The following is a 16,642-nucleotide window of genomic DNA, read 5'->3' as shown; positions in this document are numbered from 1 at the left end:
CGTGGGTATGGCAGCAGGGGTTGTCGGGGGGCACATTCACCGAGGTGGGAAACACAGGACCGTGGGTGCCAACACCCCAGGGTGCTCCGGGAGGATAAGTCCTCATAGGACCTGAGCTGACACAGAGAAGAGAGACACGTTTCCTTGGATTCATCCACCTTCCTGCCTAATGGGAGCTCACAGGCCTGGTGGGGAGGCGGTGGTGCAGAAACCGAAAGCAGCCGCGGACCAGGGCTGGGAGCAGAGGGCCACACTGGGCGTGGTGAGGACACAGGAAGGTGGGGTCCGTCCGTGCAGCACACCGGAAGGGCTCCCTGGGGGTGCCTACCCAGGGGCTTCTGGGGGAGTGACGATGTCCAAGTGGTATGCAGAAATTCCCTGTGGCAGCACTGGGAAGGACAGTTTGGGGGGAGCGAGGGTGGGGGTGAGGGCAGCTTTGGTAGTAAGCGGACGAGGTGGGAGGTGATGCAGGCAGGGACTGAAGGCCACGGAGCTGGGTGACCTGGGATGGCGGGTGGGGGGAGCTCCCAGGGCTCCCAGGCTCCAGCCTGAGTGGCAAGGGGGTGTGTGGCTGTTAGTAAGTTAGTAAGGAGGAGGACAGTCCACTTACCCTATTAAAATCTAACAGACGCTCTTCGTTACTGGGTATGTCTTTACCATCTGGACACTCTTCTATACCATTCTCTCCCTTGGCATTTGTATAACATTCTTAATCATTTTGAATGGAGAAGGGAAAAGAGGGAAAGGGGGGGAAATTTCATTAAGACACGGTTATGAAACATACATTTTTGTTTCATTTTTTTGCTGAAGTCAGATCAGTTAGGTCTACCAACCCTTTGGAGAGTTTTAGTAGTCACTAAAAGCAGACACGGTCACCACCAGCCAGCCAGGTACGCACGAGCAAAATGCTACGCCAATTTAAAGATTCTTCTAACAAACTGTTTATCGAGTTTTTAAAACAACGGGCTGGCAGAACCAGACGTGCCTGTCATCCCAGCGTGAGACATTCATTCAACACACATATTCACGCCTGTAGTGGGGTAAGCCCCGGGAACACAGGACAGAGACCAAAAAGGCCCAAGCTCTCAGGAGCACACGGAGTACGGAGACAGACAACGCACCGTGTGTGTGCTCATCTCACAAATGGACAAAGGGATTCCAGACAGGAGGAAGTGCAGTGGGGAAGACAAAACAGGGTAACAACCTTGTTTGTCCCCTCTCAAGTCAGCACCACACTAAAGTACATCTTTCCCACATCTGCAGAACAGGGAAGAGAAAGGAGGCTAGTGGTTTGCGTAGGTAAGCAGCCCACAGAGGGGGATGGAACTGGAAGCTGGAATTAGAAGGAATCAAATAAACCATTTAGTGCAAAGGTTCTCAGCCCTGGGAGCTTGAAGCCAAGGCTGCGAGCCCAGGCCCCCACGCGAGATCCCGCCTGAGCCGGTCTGGGCCAGGGTCCAGGTGCCAGCCGCTCGGAAAAGCGCCCCGGGGCTCCTGCTGCACAGCCACGGCCGCCCCCACCCGCCTTCCTAGAGCAGCCCCCACGCAGCGGCGGGGACACAGCGCCCAGAGAGGAGACGGCCAGGAGGCCCGATGTGGACCCGGGCTTTGAATCACTGTGTGCCCCCAACGGAGCATGTGTATCCCGTCACCTGCGGTCCAGTTACACGCGGTGTTCAGTGAGATGACACACTACCCATGTGCGACACCGGGGAGGACAGGACCGATGCTCAGTGACCGCTGTGCCCTCTTACCATCAGGTGCTGGCCACACCATATTCTCCAGGACCTTTAGCTCTCTCTGCCTGTCCCAGGACCTCGAAGTTACCAGCTCAGGTTCAAGAAAGGATGTGAGTGGATCCCTGGTTCTGCCACTCACCTGTGACGTAACTCGGCCGATGACTGACCCTCTCTGAGCCCCAGCTCCCCCATCTCGAAAACAGGGTCACCATCTGCCCTCACGTGCAAGTTAAAAGAGCTGCCGTGCGGGCAGCCCCAAGTACAGCGCTGGCACGCTTGCTACTCCCCCACTCGGGGCGGCCACCTCCGGCTCGGCTGGCCTGAGCAAGCTCGCAGGGCCCCACTCGCCCCCCAGCTAGATACCACGGCACGGTAACTGCTTCCTGGATCAGGACATGGCCCGGTGTGGAGCCGGATCCAGCCCTCCTCCTGACTCCCGCACTTTCCCGCTCTGCTTTCAGGAGTCTCTGTGTCCAAAAGGGGTCTGTGACACCACAGGCATTAGGAGAAGGCAGGGGTGACTGCTGACGACAGTCTCTGTGATCCGCCCGTGGGCAGCTCCTGCGTACCCGCTCGTCGTAAGTACCCCTCGGGGAGGCACTACCTCAGCCTCTTGTTACAAATACAATGGAGACACAGGAGGTCTGGTCACTGCCCCACGTCTACCAGCTGGCAACGGAGGCCCGAGACTCCAGCTCCATTTTATGTCCCGAGCCCTTAACTGTTATCTCTACGGTTTCCCTGCAGGGCTTTCTCCGTAAGACTAAAATAACACCCGCGCACTTAGAAGGAATGAGCCTTCCAAACGTCCGGAATCCAGCTCGTGAGCTCTGAGACCGCCACTCAGGACAGACCTGTCGTGGCACGGGGTGTGCAAGGCCCTCGCGCTCCGGCTTGCTTCCGGCGGACCTCGCCCCCACCGCAGGCTCGCACCACTCCCCTTCGCCGAACACACTGGGGTACACCAAACACATCCTGCTCCCGTACCAGCCAGGGCTGCTGCTTGGGCACCTCCCACTGCAGGTAGCCCCAGCTGTCCCAGGGCTTGTGTCTTCACTCCCTCCGGTTGTGCTGGGACACCAGCTGATCAGGACTGTTCCGAGGGCCTGGCACATGGCAGGAACGTAAGCAACACCTGGCTCGCAGCCGCGTCTACGTAGGCACAGCAAGGCCGGCAGGTGGCAGAGTGCGGGGCTGGGGCTTCCGGGCCGATGGGCTCCCCTGCTGCAGGGCGCCCGGCCAAGCCGCCTCACTCTGAGCCTCCGTCTCCTGCCTTACTGCAAAAAGGGACGGCCCTCCTCCTTCCCAGGGAGGCCAAAAGCTTCCAGGTCAGCCCCTGACTCGGAGCAGCACGGCCTGTTATTAACCATCAGCCACACTGGGAGTTTCAGCGGTGGAGACCGGAGACTCCAGCCACTCCTGCTGAGGGGGCAAGAGGCTACCCACTTTCCCGGCCAACCTGCTCCTGAGACTGCACGCCCCCACTCGTCACATCCCCATCACAAGGCAACCGTGCAGGGATTTAATGCACACTTGTCCAAAGCCCGGTTTACCATTATCTACCCACTGAGAATTTCTCTATCTGCCGCTTCACAATAGAACAAAGCACCGCGCACTAACCATCCCTTATAGCACCGACCCGGGATTGTACAGATAACCAAGGACCCAAGCTAAGAGTTGGGACTGACTCCTTACTAACTAATGGTAGAAAACTAGACTAAGGCTGCCGACACGGCGCTTGACACACTAACGCAGCGTGAACTCAGTATGTGAAAATCATTCTAAACCCATCTTCTTGACCCCCCGGTGCTGCCTGCTGCCACATCCCTCCTCTCCCTCTGGCTGCACCCCTCTGGAGCACCCGGCCTCCCTTACTGGTACTCCTGTGAGCTCACCGGTGACTGGACACTCACCGGTGCACAGAATGGGTCTATGTCAAGGCCAGATTTGTGCTCCCTTCACCCCAGTGCCTCCCTGGGCACCAAGTGCAGACAGCTACTGTAGAGAGTGAAGCTTCTGGACCACAGGAAGATAGCCAGGAAGACAGCCTGGACGCAAGCCTGAGCTTGATGGCTAATGCATGACTCTGGACAAACTGTCAAACCTGAGTCTTAGAGCTTCCTCACCTGAAAACTAAGGCTGACATCTCATAAGGCTACGATGGGGCCTATGTAAGAGGAAAGACTGGGAGCACTCTGTAACAATAAAAGGCGACCCAGACATCAGCTAACGGTGGAATGACAGCTCTTTAATAAACGCGGTGAACTAAGCCAAGACGCTAAAAGTGGAGACTCCGCTCTATGCTCTCTCTGACCCAGCGAACCTCTGGGAGGGAGGAAGGCGAGCTCTCGGGCTCACGGCAGAGAGAGAAGCGAACAGCCCCGCTGTCCCCCCCAGTCGGTGAAGGCCGGGCTGCGGAGGGAGGCCGGTGTCCTGAGCACTGGAGCGTGCCAGGCGCGGTGGGAGGCGAGCGGCACCCCTGGCTCCACGTTCATTACAAACGAACCGGAGACAGACAGACACGTGAACGTGTGGTGTACGTGCCCCTTCCGGCTCTAACGGCGGAGACTGTCAGATGCCACAGCCCACGGCAGCCCAGGAGCCGGCGCCACGTCTTCTGCAGCCCTCACTCCTCCCCAGACTTCCAGAGATTTCATAGCTGATGGGCATGTCCTCCCGGGAGGCTCACAGACCTGAATCACCATCACCAAATGTGCTACTGCTCCGTCTACGCCCTGCCAGTTCCCCTCAACCCCTCCTGCTGCCTCACGGAAAGCCACTCCTGAGGCCCCAGCGTCCTCTATGAGACCTCTGTGTGCTGCTCTCTCCTGTACTCCCCCCGCAGGGCCTGAGGCCAGACCTTGACCCTGGGTCTCCCAGACAGTCCGCAGCAGGGGCCCAGAACCCCAGCTGGTACCCTCAAGCTATTCGACCCCTTCTCCACTCTGCTGCTAGAACTGTTCTACAACACACGCAGGACCTGACACCCTCCAATTCTCCATCTTCTCAATGGCCTTCCCTTCCTGTGTGTTAAACTCGACCTATCTCAGCGGCGCTCCAAACCTCCCGCTAGGCTTCTTCCCTGTCTGCCTTTCTGGCCTTAGCTACGACCCAGCTGGGCCCACTTGCCAGAGACCCTCTTGCCCTTGTGCAAGCAGTTTCCTTCACGGGGTCTGCCCTTCCCCACCTTCCCTGCCTAGGCAGCTTCCTGAAGATCCCCCCTCACAGCCGATTACGCCCAGCCCCACTCCCCTCACAACCCCCCGTGACCCTGAACAGGTCTCGGCAAAGGCCGGTCCTGCTTTTATGCATGTCCATGCCCCCTCCCACCTCCAGGGCGGGCTCCAGTTCTCCCTCATCTCTGTGTCCCCAGTGCCTGACAAATGCTGGCTACACAAAAGCCTCTTGGTAAATGCTTTTCTGGACTGCTGTTCATAGTGAAAGAATGTACCGCTCCTAATGCAACAGAAATCCGAATGAGTGGATGAACCAATGACCTAACACAGGCTCCTTACCTTCACACTCTGACGCAGGAAAGAGAGGAGAGTACAAGGCTTTTTCCCACCAGGTCTGCTTTTCTTGACTCCTGTTCATTCCTTGAACATCAGTGTTCAATATGGGAAACTGTTTAGGTTAAACAAATACAGAAAAAGTTTACAAACTTTCAGAATAAAGAAAATTCAAACATTATTAACTAGGAACTACAAATCCAGGATTTTTAAATTGATGACTTTTTGTTTTTAATACTGTTCTAGACAGGTGAATTTATTTTGTTTTTTTAAGATGCTACTTTTAAGTAATCTCCACATCCCAATGTGGGGCTCAAACTCACAACCCTGAGATCAAGAGTCACATGCTCCACTGAGCCAGCCAGGCACCCCAACAAGGTGAATTTAAAAAGCCAATGTGTTGGGATGCCTGGGTGGCTCAGGTCACCATCCCAGAGTCCTAGGATTGAGCCCTGCATCTGGGTCCCTGCTCAGTGGGGAGTCTGCTTATCCCTCTGCCCCTACCCCACTCTCCTGCTCGCTCGCTCTCTCAAATAAAATCTTAACAAGAAAAAAGAAGCCAAAGTGTTCATAACATATAAAGTAAGTTTTTCTTAAAAAGGACTTATATTTAAAGTGGAATGAAGATGTTTTTAAAAAACACAACAAAACCCTTACAAGGCAAAATATCCCCCATTCATATGCCCAGGCAAGGCAAATTTCTAGATTCGGGAAGTGCAGAGAAATAACGGGGTTGCCCTAAGTCTCCACGGGTGTGAGACGCTCCAGAGAAGAGAGAGGACCCTCTTCCCCTTCACACACTCGGGCACGAGGGAGTGAAAAACGATGGCACGGGACTAAGGAAAACTGTGTAGGCAGGGTTACCAACCTACATGTCTTTTTAACTCAACTACGTGCTTTGCTGAGAACCAGGGGACGTTGGGACTCAATCCAAATATGGCCTGTGGACACTGCATCGCCCACCGCTTCAGAAGACATTTCACCATGTGTTCAAGCTTCAAACCTGAGCGGTCTTGGCAACCAGCAGCCGCCAATCCTCTGACAGACTTTGTTCTTCTCCTACATGTAAATTTCTTATGGGTCAAGGACTGTTTGATTCAATAATGTGTTTTTTATGATTTAACTAATGGGAAACACCTCAAACCTTCATTTTTCACTTGACATAACTTTGCAGAAAGAAATACTCTTAAATTAGACACGAAGGAAAACTGTACTGTGTACCCAGAGGGGCCAGTTACCCTTCACCATGTTCTCCCCCAGCTTACTCCAACAACAGTAGTCAGCACCCCACTGTTACATAAGCAGGACAAGGCTCGGCTTCATGCAAATGAAGCCACAACAGCCAAGGTCCACAGCTAGTTCAAGGGAATTAATTGCATCTGGCACATAATTCACAGAACCCCTAGACCTTTCCAGAAAGGCCTTTCCTTCTCTCCAAGGCGCACCTACACTGTGAGATGACAATTTAGTGCTATTTGGGAGGAACAAGAAGGCTCCCTGGACAGAACAGTTGCCCTTGTCCCCAAGGCACGACTGAAGGCAGATGGATTTGGAGGCAGCAAGTTTCTACCTGCAAAAGAAAACGTCCTGGGCAGTTGTGAGCGATCAGCATTTATTTGTGTGACCCTGTCCCGAGACCGTGGAAGTGGGGCAAGGGTAAGAAAGGAAGGGAGAGAGAACTTAGCGCGGAGGGTGGGAAACAGCCAGGAGAGCAGGCTGGAGGAGTCGGCATGGACAGAGAGGAGTCTAGATGAGACTGGAGCAGGAGAGGCAGTAAGCTTCTTACAGGCGGGGCCCAGGTCTTCTTTATCTGTGCACCTCCGGGCACAGGGCCTGCACAAAGCGGATGCGTGCTGTCTGCTGGCCTGAAGGCTCCGGCACAGGTCCCAGGATTATCTGGCCTACCATCCTCTACCCGGTCGCCCCCACCTCAGGCTTAATTAACACCGCTGAAGTCATGCCAGATTCTGCTACGGTTTTAGCATTTCTTCTGCATCCTCCCCTTGAAAGTCCAGTCCACAGGCAGAGAATTCTTTGTCCTGTTCTAAGCTACACACTGGATGAACCTGCGTTATCTCATGACATCATTCCATTCCGCAATCTCCAACTTCTAGGCTGCACAGCAAAGATGACCAAGCTTTGCTTACGTGACCTCTGTGGGATGCTCGGATTCAACTTCTGGCTGACGGAGAACAGAGGGTGGGAAACCCAACGAGGGCACAATGGTGGGTGAGCCAGACACCTCTGCCACAGCGTGGCTCTCCCTCTCCACCCCCCAGGTGTTCAGCTTGCTTTCTCACCTGCAAGCCTGTCTTCAGATGGCACCTTCGCTGAGAAGCCTGACCGAGCCCCTGCTTCTTGCAGCAAGTCCTCCAAGCACCCCGTTGTGCTGCAGCCCTGAGCCAGCTCTTCGCCCCCTCCATGGCGCCGGGACACCAGCATACCGAATAATGGATCGCATGCCGTTGGTGAATGTGACCCGGCCGGGGCGGGGCTCTGTGCCTGTCCCCTGCACCCAGACCAGCGCCCAGACAGAGCGGGCTCCCAAACAATATTTGAAGAACGAATGAAACCGTGAAAAAACAGAGAAGACATAAATTTAAGCCAGAAAGCCTGACCAGAAGTGTTTTTAGCAAAAGATGGAATACTCAGAAAGTCTTTAGAAGCCAGAAGCTGGGGTAGAGGCACCTCCGCGAACTCTTACTAAGTGCTCCCGGGTTTGGGAAGACAAAGGTCACTGGTGTTCCTCTTTGAGTTGTATTCTGGGAAGAGCGCAGAAAAGTGGCCCTCAGCCATGGTCAGTTCCCACCCAACTGGGTCACAAAAGGAAAAGAAAGCCCGTGTAGATGAAAAGCTGCAGAGCCAACTGAGACCAAGAGACCCTGCGTGGCACGGCAGCGAAAAGAACTCAGGCTCTGTCCCTGATGCTGGGCTCTCAGGAACAGGGACTCCAGCCCTCTGGGCCTATGTGGCCTTCGCAGTCACGGGGAGGGGGAGGGAAATCCATCTCGGAAGGTCACTGTGGGCATTCAGTGGAATAACAGTGACACAGCAGAGTGGGAACAGCGCCTGGCACGGGGGGGGGGGGGCAGGTGCCACACCTCAAGGATGCCCCCCACCCCCATTCCACTCATCAGAGCCTTCTGATGCCACCGCACACCGACTGTGGGCAAAACGGCCTCCTCTCCAGACTGGACCGCAAACTCCTGAAGGCAGCCCAAGCCTCTGCTGCTCTTCTGTGCTCCAGACACGCGACACTAGGTCAGCAGTAAGTCAATGAGGAGGAGAACACCTACGCCACAAACTAATGCAACAAATGGACACCCGAGGCACACTCTGCTGCTCACCTTCCATTTTATATTTCAGAAGCCAGGAACTAACTGCTGGCCGCTGCCTCCTCGCCTTTGCTGATGCTGTTCCTTCTGTCTCGAGTGCCCCGCCTCCTCTCCCTTCCGCCTTGGGATGCTCAGGTGTGCAAAAAGACTCCCTCAACTCACTGCAGGGAAGGCTTCCTCTGGACTCACCTCCACCACGCCACCTCCCGTTCCCTACAATTATATTTGCCCGGATGCCCTAAAATGTAAGGAACTGGCTAGCTAAATCATAGTACATCTGTCCGTACAATGGAATAGGATGCAGGAAATCAAAAAGGAAGGGTGATGATAATAAAGTGCCACTTCCGTGAAAAGAGAAAAATGAAGAGGAAACGCATGTGAACATGTCCTCGCTTCTACGTGCACGAACACCCTGGAAAGGCACGGCAGGATGAAGGCTCGCAGCTGCTGCTGGGAGCACCCGTTCAATGTATAAACACACCCTTTCATAACTTCTGAATTTGAGCCATGTGAATAAATGACGTTATTTCAGTTAAAGTAACTTATCTACTTCCAAAGTGGTCTTTGTAACTAGACTGATTTCTTCCAGTGCCAGGATGGTGATCTGTTCATACAGGACACCTACCTTCGTGATAGGCATGTAATGGGTATTCAAAAAATGTCTGCTGAACTGACTAAGCTTTTGAAAAGAATCCATGCTTCTGGACACCAATTCTACTAAAATCCCTACACTTTAAGTGTTTTCTTTTCTTTTCAAGTAAACTCTATGCCTAACATGGGGCTTGTGAACTCACAACCCAAAAATCAAGAGTCAATGCTCTGGAGACTGAACCCACCAGGTGCCCCTAGAATTCCCACCGTTTAGTCCACTTGCTCTGAACCAGGTGGCCTGTCAATAGTGGCCCTTTCAACAGGGCTCCCAGACTGCCCTCTCTCAGGAAAAGGGGGAAGACGACCCTTGTAGGAGTTCCCCTAGACTGCCCAGGCAGCATGAGAGTAGAAAGGCATATACTCTAGTCCCAGACTGGCCCCCACACTGTCCCTTCAGGTCACTCTCTCAACCTTTCCATACCTCAGATCCATCTAGGACGTGGGCTCCACCCTGGCTCTCTACCGTAGCACCGCCGCCCAGACATTGGGGCTGATCGGGGCTGATCGGAGCGGCCATGCCGATGCTAGCAGACAACCCCACAATGTCCCTGAGGACTCTACTCGTGGCTGAGACCTTCTGAGACAACCCAGAATTCTGGTAACACATAAATCCATCAACATACTAGAAAGCGAAGCAACATGGCAGTGGTATGACGCAGAATCTCGCTTCTTCCCTCTTTTTCTTTCTTCCCAATCTGGAACCAGGTGAAATACGAAGTACATAAAGGAATATTCAAGGACAAAAAGTGTGGCAATAAACAAACAGGTAAAGAGGCTAACAACATTACTGGCTTTCATTCTTGGCAGCTCGGTTTCAGTGTTTCAGTGGGACTCAATGCATGCCTCCTGTGGGGTCTCTGGGCGGGCTACTCAGAGAAGTGACCCTCGAGCGGGCAGTGGGGCCTCCTCCCACCACACGCACTCAGATCCCTCCAGGCACTGGCCCCGTAAGCGAGGAAGGCACAGTCCACTTCCATTAGGAGCTTATAACCTAACGAGAGAATGTACATAATGACTCATGAAACGTGGAAACGGCAACAGGAAAAGAGGCACAGTGCATGAAAAGAGAAGGGAGGCATTCGTTCTGATGTGGGTGGGGTGGGGAAAGGGAGAGAGGAGGAATTAGGACACGGGTCAGAAAGGGCGGGGGGTCTGAAGAGAGCCTCGCCGTCTAGGCAGGATTTAGCGGTAGCAGAGGTGGGTGCAGCGTGCACCGGGCCAGAGGGGAGGGAGGACATTCAGCCGTTCTCCGGCCACAAGTGGCATGACTTCTGAGCACCTCCAACCGTCTTTTTACTAAGCTGCTTCTGGACAAAGGCCAGGCACCACTGATCAAGTGACAGCTGAGAAATAGGCAGATCGCTGGGCTTTTCTGTGAAACAGGTTATTACCTTCAGTGATACTTCTTGCACACTCAATTTAACCTCAAAGCACTTCTTAGAAATAGTCCAAGGGTACGATGACTCCCAATCACAAAACTACTATTAGCCTCACTCTAGCGTGTACGTCACACAGCTTTAGGAATACGCACTTGGTATAAAGCAAGGTCCATCTACGTAGGCTGTGTAGCAGCTCTTTTGTTGCATTGGGATTGTGGGTTTTTACACGTACCACCATCTGTTTTAGAGAACTCTACACGGAAAACCTACGTTGTAAACCAATCAGTGTTTCGGGGACCATGAGATTGCCTTGCTACCTCAAGAGACCCGCTGCTTCTGCTTCCAAAGAGCATGGGGCCTTCCGCGGATTGAACAGCCACTTCATGATCCAGCAGCTTCGAAGGCCACAATGCCCGCGTATCCGGTTCGCAGCACAGTACGTGCGTATTAAGACAAAACCGTCTATCTCATGGTTTTAAAATGTCTTTTCTCTGCAGAAGAGGTCTAGGTCTACTTCCAATTTATAAATATCAAACCCATTTTAGGTCCTTATGTAAAATCATAAGGATGTAAGTTTCAAGACGCTGAAGCTAATTTCCCAATAATTTCACCCACTCTTTCACTGCCTGATTCAGCTGCTCCTGTGTTCAAGTCCGACCAACAACTTCTATCAAGCACCAGCTCGCACAGACAACCACCTACCTCTTCCAGCTGTCCCGAAGAAACTGGATTATCTTCGTAAGCAGGGAACTGACAACCTGCTTTGCAACTGCAAAAATTATTAATCTCTTCCTCGCATTGTGCCATTATTTTACAATTTGCTTCTGAGCTTTCTAAAGCAATTTCCAGAGATTCATTCATGCTACATTCTAAACACTGACTCTGTGTCCCCACTGGCAGAACCCCAGCCGATTCCTCCTGAGAATCCAGCGATGTCTGCGCACTCTTTTCCATGCCAGATTTTTTTAATCTGGGAAGGAATTTTCCAGACTCAAGCTCTGATTTTCCATAGTAATGGCCTTCTTTCTCAGCATCTTCTTCCAGTGGTTGGAGATCTGCCTGTGGGTCTTCAAATGCATCAACTTGAGAAGGAATGGGAATATTTGCTTCATCTTTCTCAGACTCAAATTCCGACTCACTTCCCCCTCCTGGGGACAGCTCGGATGCAGAAATTGGGCGGAAGTGAGTCCTAGGAGAGATCCGAATAGCCCGGTATTGTGTTCGGTCGACACCACATATCCTGGGGTGAAAAACTTCGCTGTCTGAATCAGAGCAGAGGATTGATTTCGGTTTAAAACTAGGACTGAAAGAGGCAATCCCTTCGGGTTCAAATGAACACTCTACATGGAGAACTTGTGAGAACGGATTGCTTAAGTCAAAGGAAGAGAAGGAATATTCAAGCCCAGGATCTTCAACCTGAAAGTTACCACAAGCTCCTAGTAAGTCTTCATGGAAGATAAAAGAAAATCCCTTATTTAATCCATTTTCCCCACTCCTCGGCTGATCGTTCTGCTCGAATGACATGAAGGGCTTCCATAACTGCCTGTGACCGGGAGCGAAACTGTTTCCTGGGGTCATGAAGACGTCCGTACCAGCTATGGTCACGACGTCGGAAGCCGCACACTGTAGCAGACTTCCCTTGGTGTGACTGGGCGGCACCACTGCCCACTCCCCGTCGCTACTGAAGGTTTTGAGCTCTCCGTAAACTCCCCCGAGAATGAATGTGTTCTCTTTGTCTTGGGCCACATCCCAAGGTTTGGAGGGCGTAGTATAGTCGCCGCCGTCCACTTTCGACAGCTCCCCAGAAACGAAGGTTCTCTTCTCCAGGCTCTCCTTCTGCCCCTCCCACAGACGGTACTCGGACCTCTGCACGGCCTTGTGGGGCTCCCGGAGGCTCTCGGCCTCAGCCTCGGCCTCCAGGCAGCAGCAGTAGTTACTGACGTCCGTCGGGAACAACTCCTCATCGATTCTTTCGATGTCTGCGGTCGCTACCGATCCCCCGTCTGCCATCTTTGTCCAAATGTCTTTAATAACCCCTGAGCTGTAGCCGCCACCACGTGCACCGTTGTCGCCACACCCTCGTGCAGTTTCCAAGGTTTTGTGTTCCGTCTTTTGTTCGAGCTGAATACCACAGACAGATTCTAGTTTTGATTTTTTTTTGAAAACTAAGGTGGGAATTTCTCCTAACGTTCTACTGTTTTGCTGGCAAGTTTCATCTTGCAAAAAATCTAGAAGTTCTTCATCTACATAATTTGACGAGACTCTAGGAACTACATAATTAATATCTTCTGCATTAAACTGCGTGGACTCTTCAAACTGAATATTTAATGTCTCATTGTCTGAACGTGTTTCTTCTGAATGGGACCATGGGCTACAAGTTCTTGTTGAAAGATTAGAACAGTGTTCATTTTCTTCAAAGGCACTATTTTTGGTCCATATTAGCAATCTAGACTGGGTTTTCCCAAGCATATTAGCACTAGAATCTGTATTTTCATTTCCCAAGTTGAGAGTTTCAAACGAAAATGGTAGAACAGAATTACTGCATTGCACTTCAAACACTGAAAAACACGAGTTTATGCCAGATCCTTCATTAATATCTGAAAAGAGCTCCTGATTGCCAGCAAGCAAATGCGGACTGAGCGCTGTGCTGTCCAAGATCGGAGAGAGTCTAATTGGAGAATCTCCTCCGAAACTCTCCCCGTCGGCATCGCCCGAGCTGGATGAACAGCACTCCCAGAACTGAGCCAGATTGCCCAGGTCTTGCAGGAAGAAGCCCTCGGCACCCACAGAGCTGGTGGACTCTGTCCATATTGCACGTTCCCCTTGCAACTCCATTCCATCTAACACTATGCAACATTCTGCCTCAAAATCTGTTTTCTCTTTGCTTTTTTGTCGAATCATATTCAAAATCCGACTTTCTCCTTGCATTGTTTCTGAGGCACCAGGATCCAACATGGATTGATCAATATCCACTTCATAGAAGTGTGTTAATTCTGACAGATGAATATCATCCAGATACTTGTCCTCCGGGAGAGAACAGAATGAGGTCCCAGTGAGGTCAATATCCTCATTGATAACCGCAGGCATTTCTACAAAATGACCATCAATGAAAGTACCTGCTGCGAGGTATGTTTTATGAATATTATTGTTGCTGATACAAAGACCGTGCACGGATTCTGACAACTCTTCCACTGCCTCTGACGTCAGATCGCTCGTATCCTGTTGGTTTCGGTATGTGGTCTCTAGTTTACTTTTTCTGCTCAAGGGAACGAAATACTCAGCAATCGGTTCAGTGTACCACAGTGGTTCCTCTTTATATTCTCTGTCGTTTCTGCTCTCCAGGGACAGGTCTCTTCCCTCGGCGCTCCCAGCGTCTCTTCTCCCCGGGTCCTTCAAGGGCCTCTTCCCGCGCCGGCACAGTGGCTTGATGGCGCCCCCACCCCCGCTGCTGCTGCTGCTGCTGCCGCCCCCCGCATGCACACCCCTCTCGGCCTTGTCGCCGGGCTTCAGCGAGAGCCTGCTTGGCCCGTTCCGCCCTTTCTTGTTTCGAATTTCTCTTGTCTTGTGTCTGACTTTCACACACTTCACGGATGCTTTTAATTCTCCCTGATGACCGCTTGAACTGGAGCCTGCCTCACTCGAGCCGGAAGACCACGAGCGAGGGCGAGTCTTTCCTTCAGGTTTATGTCGGATCAGCTTTTTGTATGAAGCAGGCTTTTCTTCCATTGTGCCGTTACTGAATTTGTTCTCCTTCTCACTTTTACTTCTGCTCTGGGTTTTCGCGTGTACAGTGGTGGGCGCCTGGCTGCTTCTTTCCTTGATGACTTCGCCTTCGCTGTTGCAGTCCTTGGGGGAGGATGTGTCTGTGCTAGCTGGCGGGGCTGTGGATGACGAAGAAGAGCTAGAGTAAGAACAGACTTTAGACTTGTTCCACACGGTCATGATCTCCTGCAGGCAAACTGGTTTCTCAGACAGTGGGGGAAATGCTTCATAGTACCTGAAAAACAGAGGACAGAGTTCAAAAGCAGGCACTGAGATGTGCGAGATACAGCAAAACGACATTCCCCCCCAGGTGGAGCGACAGGGTATCTCACTTTAATGGTCAACATTTACATGTCATCCACGAACTAAAACTTAAAAAAAAAGAAAAAGAAAAAAAAGAATACTACAGTGAAATACGCTTTGTGTTTAGTCCCATGTATCAAGCACCTTTATGTTCAGCACTGAGGTGAACACTCATTTAGAAATATTTAGCAAATAGGCAAGAGGACGGTTTTTATCTTTAAAGTTGTCATTTTAATTAAGGAGTTACAAAGGACAAATACAATATGGTGGAAAGAACATCATCTTGAGAAGAAATCTGCATTTGAACCTCAGCTCACGTCACTATGCATGTGACTTTCAGCTCATTATCTGATGTCTTGGTCCACACTCTCAGCTGTAAGCTGGTGAGGACAGGACTTACCTCGCAAGGCCGTCGGGGGAATGGGAAACAGGGAGCTGAGAGGCAGAGAGCGTGAGCTCTGAAGCAGCACTCCCCGACTGTGAACCCTGACTTGGCCCTGACCAGCTGTGTGACCTCAGGCCCATGACATGACCTCTCCATGGCCTGCGAGATGCAGGGAATACTACTATCCGCCTCACAGAGCTATGAGGAGTACAGGAATTAATGTACAAGAGGAGTCAGGACACAACGTGGTTGTTGTCACCACGCGTTCTCAGGAGAAATGCCCGGCACCACGCAGGCCCTCGGAAACCGGGGATTATGCAGGGTGCTCGAGCGGTCAAAAAAAGAGGACGCTGGTGCAGCCGAGAACCATGAGAACAAGTGGACCACAGCAGAGCCTTGATGCTCTCGAAACGGAGCAGTTTAGGGACCACTACTTGTGAGGCACGGGCACCTGTGCGCGGACACAAGACCCGACGAGACCAGCGACTGCGGGAAATGCAGGGTAGGAAAAGTCGGGGAGGCTGCCTTTAAAAGGCTTGAAAACAAGAAGTTGTTTCCAATCTGCCCAGAAGCTGGTAGCCATTGCAGATTTCAGAGCAAGACAGATTGCCAAAGCAAGAACCTCGAGTCAGGTTGCCTATCAAGGGGACTGTCCCTCTGGAGGCAACAGTCAAGGTCACACATGAAGTATAAAAGGCCATGTTTTCAAAGGGCCTATCCTTGATTCTCCTTTTCAGCCTCTACCAGAGCTAACAGAAACACATGGTGAGCCTCACAGGTAATTTTTAATGTCCCAGGAGTCACATTAAAAGTGTAAGAAGAAAAAGTGAAACTGAATTCAATAATATATTTTACTTAACCAAATACATCCATAACATTATCATTTCAGCATGTAATTGATATTTAAAAATATTAATGCAGTATTTTATATTTTTATACCAAGTCTTTGAAATCTGGTGAGAACTTTACGTTTACAGCACATCTCAAGTAGCCACATGCCGAGTGCTCGAGAGCCACACCCATGGCTCACGGAGACCGCACTGGCTGGCATAGGTCCGCACCAGCAAATGAAGGCTATTTTCACCTTAAGTTCGAGAAGTTCAGAAGATTCAAATAAAATGTATAATAAGAAAGTTCCGCTTATGGTGCAGCCGATTTTACTAACCATTTACAAAGAAAGAACAAAGAGCATCTTCAGGAAACAAGCTTGCCAAGGTCAATGACTTGTCCATATTTCTTTGTAATCAGCAGGAGAAACTTCGTCTCCTTGGAAGTAAAACAAGGATGAGCATACTTTCTCACAGCTGTCTCCAAGGACCGGTGTGACGGCACGCGAACAGACTGTAAATAATAACCCTGCGTGCTCCATTCATTCATTTCACGAATACTGAGTCAGTATGTAGGATAAGGATAGGACCATCTTATTCATGTCTGAATTCTGTGTCAAACTCCACAGTAAGTGCTCAACAAGTGTTTCCTGAATTATAAAATATGAAACTAAATACAATGAACAAAAACTGTAAACCACATAGCAGTAATTAGTCTGATTTTAACAAATGCACACTTCATTACTGAATAC

At 51.3% G+C, this 16,642-nt stretch overlaps 1 protein-coding gene across 3 annotated transcripts in view; it reads right to left on the bottom strand.

Annotated features, from left to right (window-relative positions):
- The window catches only part of KIAA0232 (KIAA0232 ortholog), an 82,992-nt gene that overhangs the window by 3,996 nt on the left and 62,354 nt on the right, over window positions 1-16,642 (bottom strand). The window contains exons 3-6 of one of the 3 annotated variants that reach the window (XM_040624943.1): window positions 11,316-16,540; window positions 9,858-9,929; window positions 5,255-5,363; window positions 611-708 (exon numbers count right to left, since the gene is read on the bottom strand). In XM_040624943.1, the coding sequence (XP_040480877.1) occupies window positions 611-708; window positions 5,255-5,363; window positions 9,858-9,929; window positions 11,316-14,675 (3,639 nt within the window). In that variant the 5' untranslated portion in view covers window positions 14,676-16,540. The remainder of the gene's footprint in view (window positions 1-610; window positions 709-5,254; window positions 5,364-9,857; window positions 9,930-11,315; window positions 16,541-16,642) is intronic. The other 2 variants (XM_040624941.1, XM_040624942.1) reach the window with 2 other exon arrangements.

Source organism: Ursus maritimus, unplaced genomic scaffold (assembly GCF_017311325.1).
Source record: "Ursus maritimus isolate PB19 unplaced genomic scaffold, ASM1731132v1 scaffold_8, whole genome shotgun sequence".
NCBI lineage: Eukaryota > Metazoa > Chordata > Mammalia > Carnivora > Ursidae > Ursus > Ursus maritimus.
The sequence above is the reverse complement of the archived record's forward strand: the minus strand, read 5'-3'. Positions and strand labels throughout refer to the sequence as shown.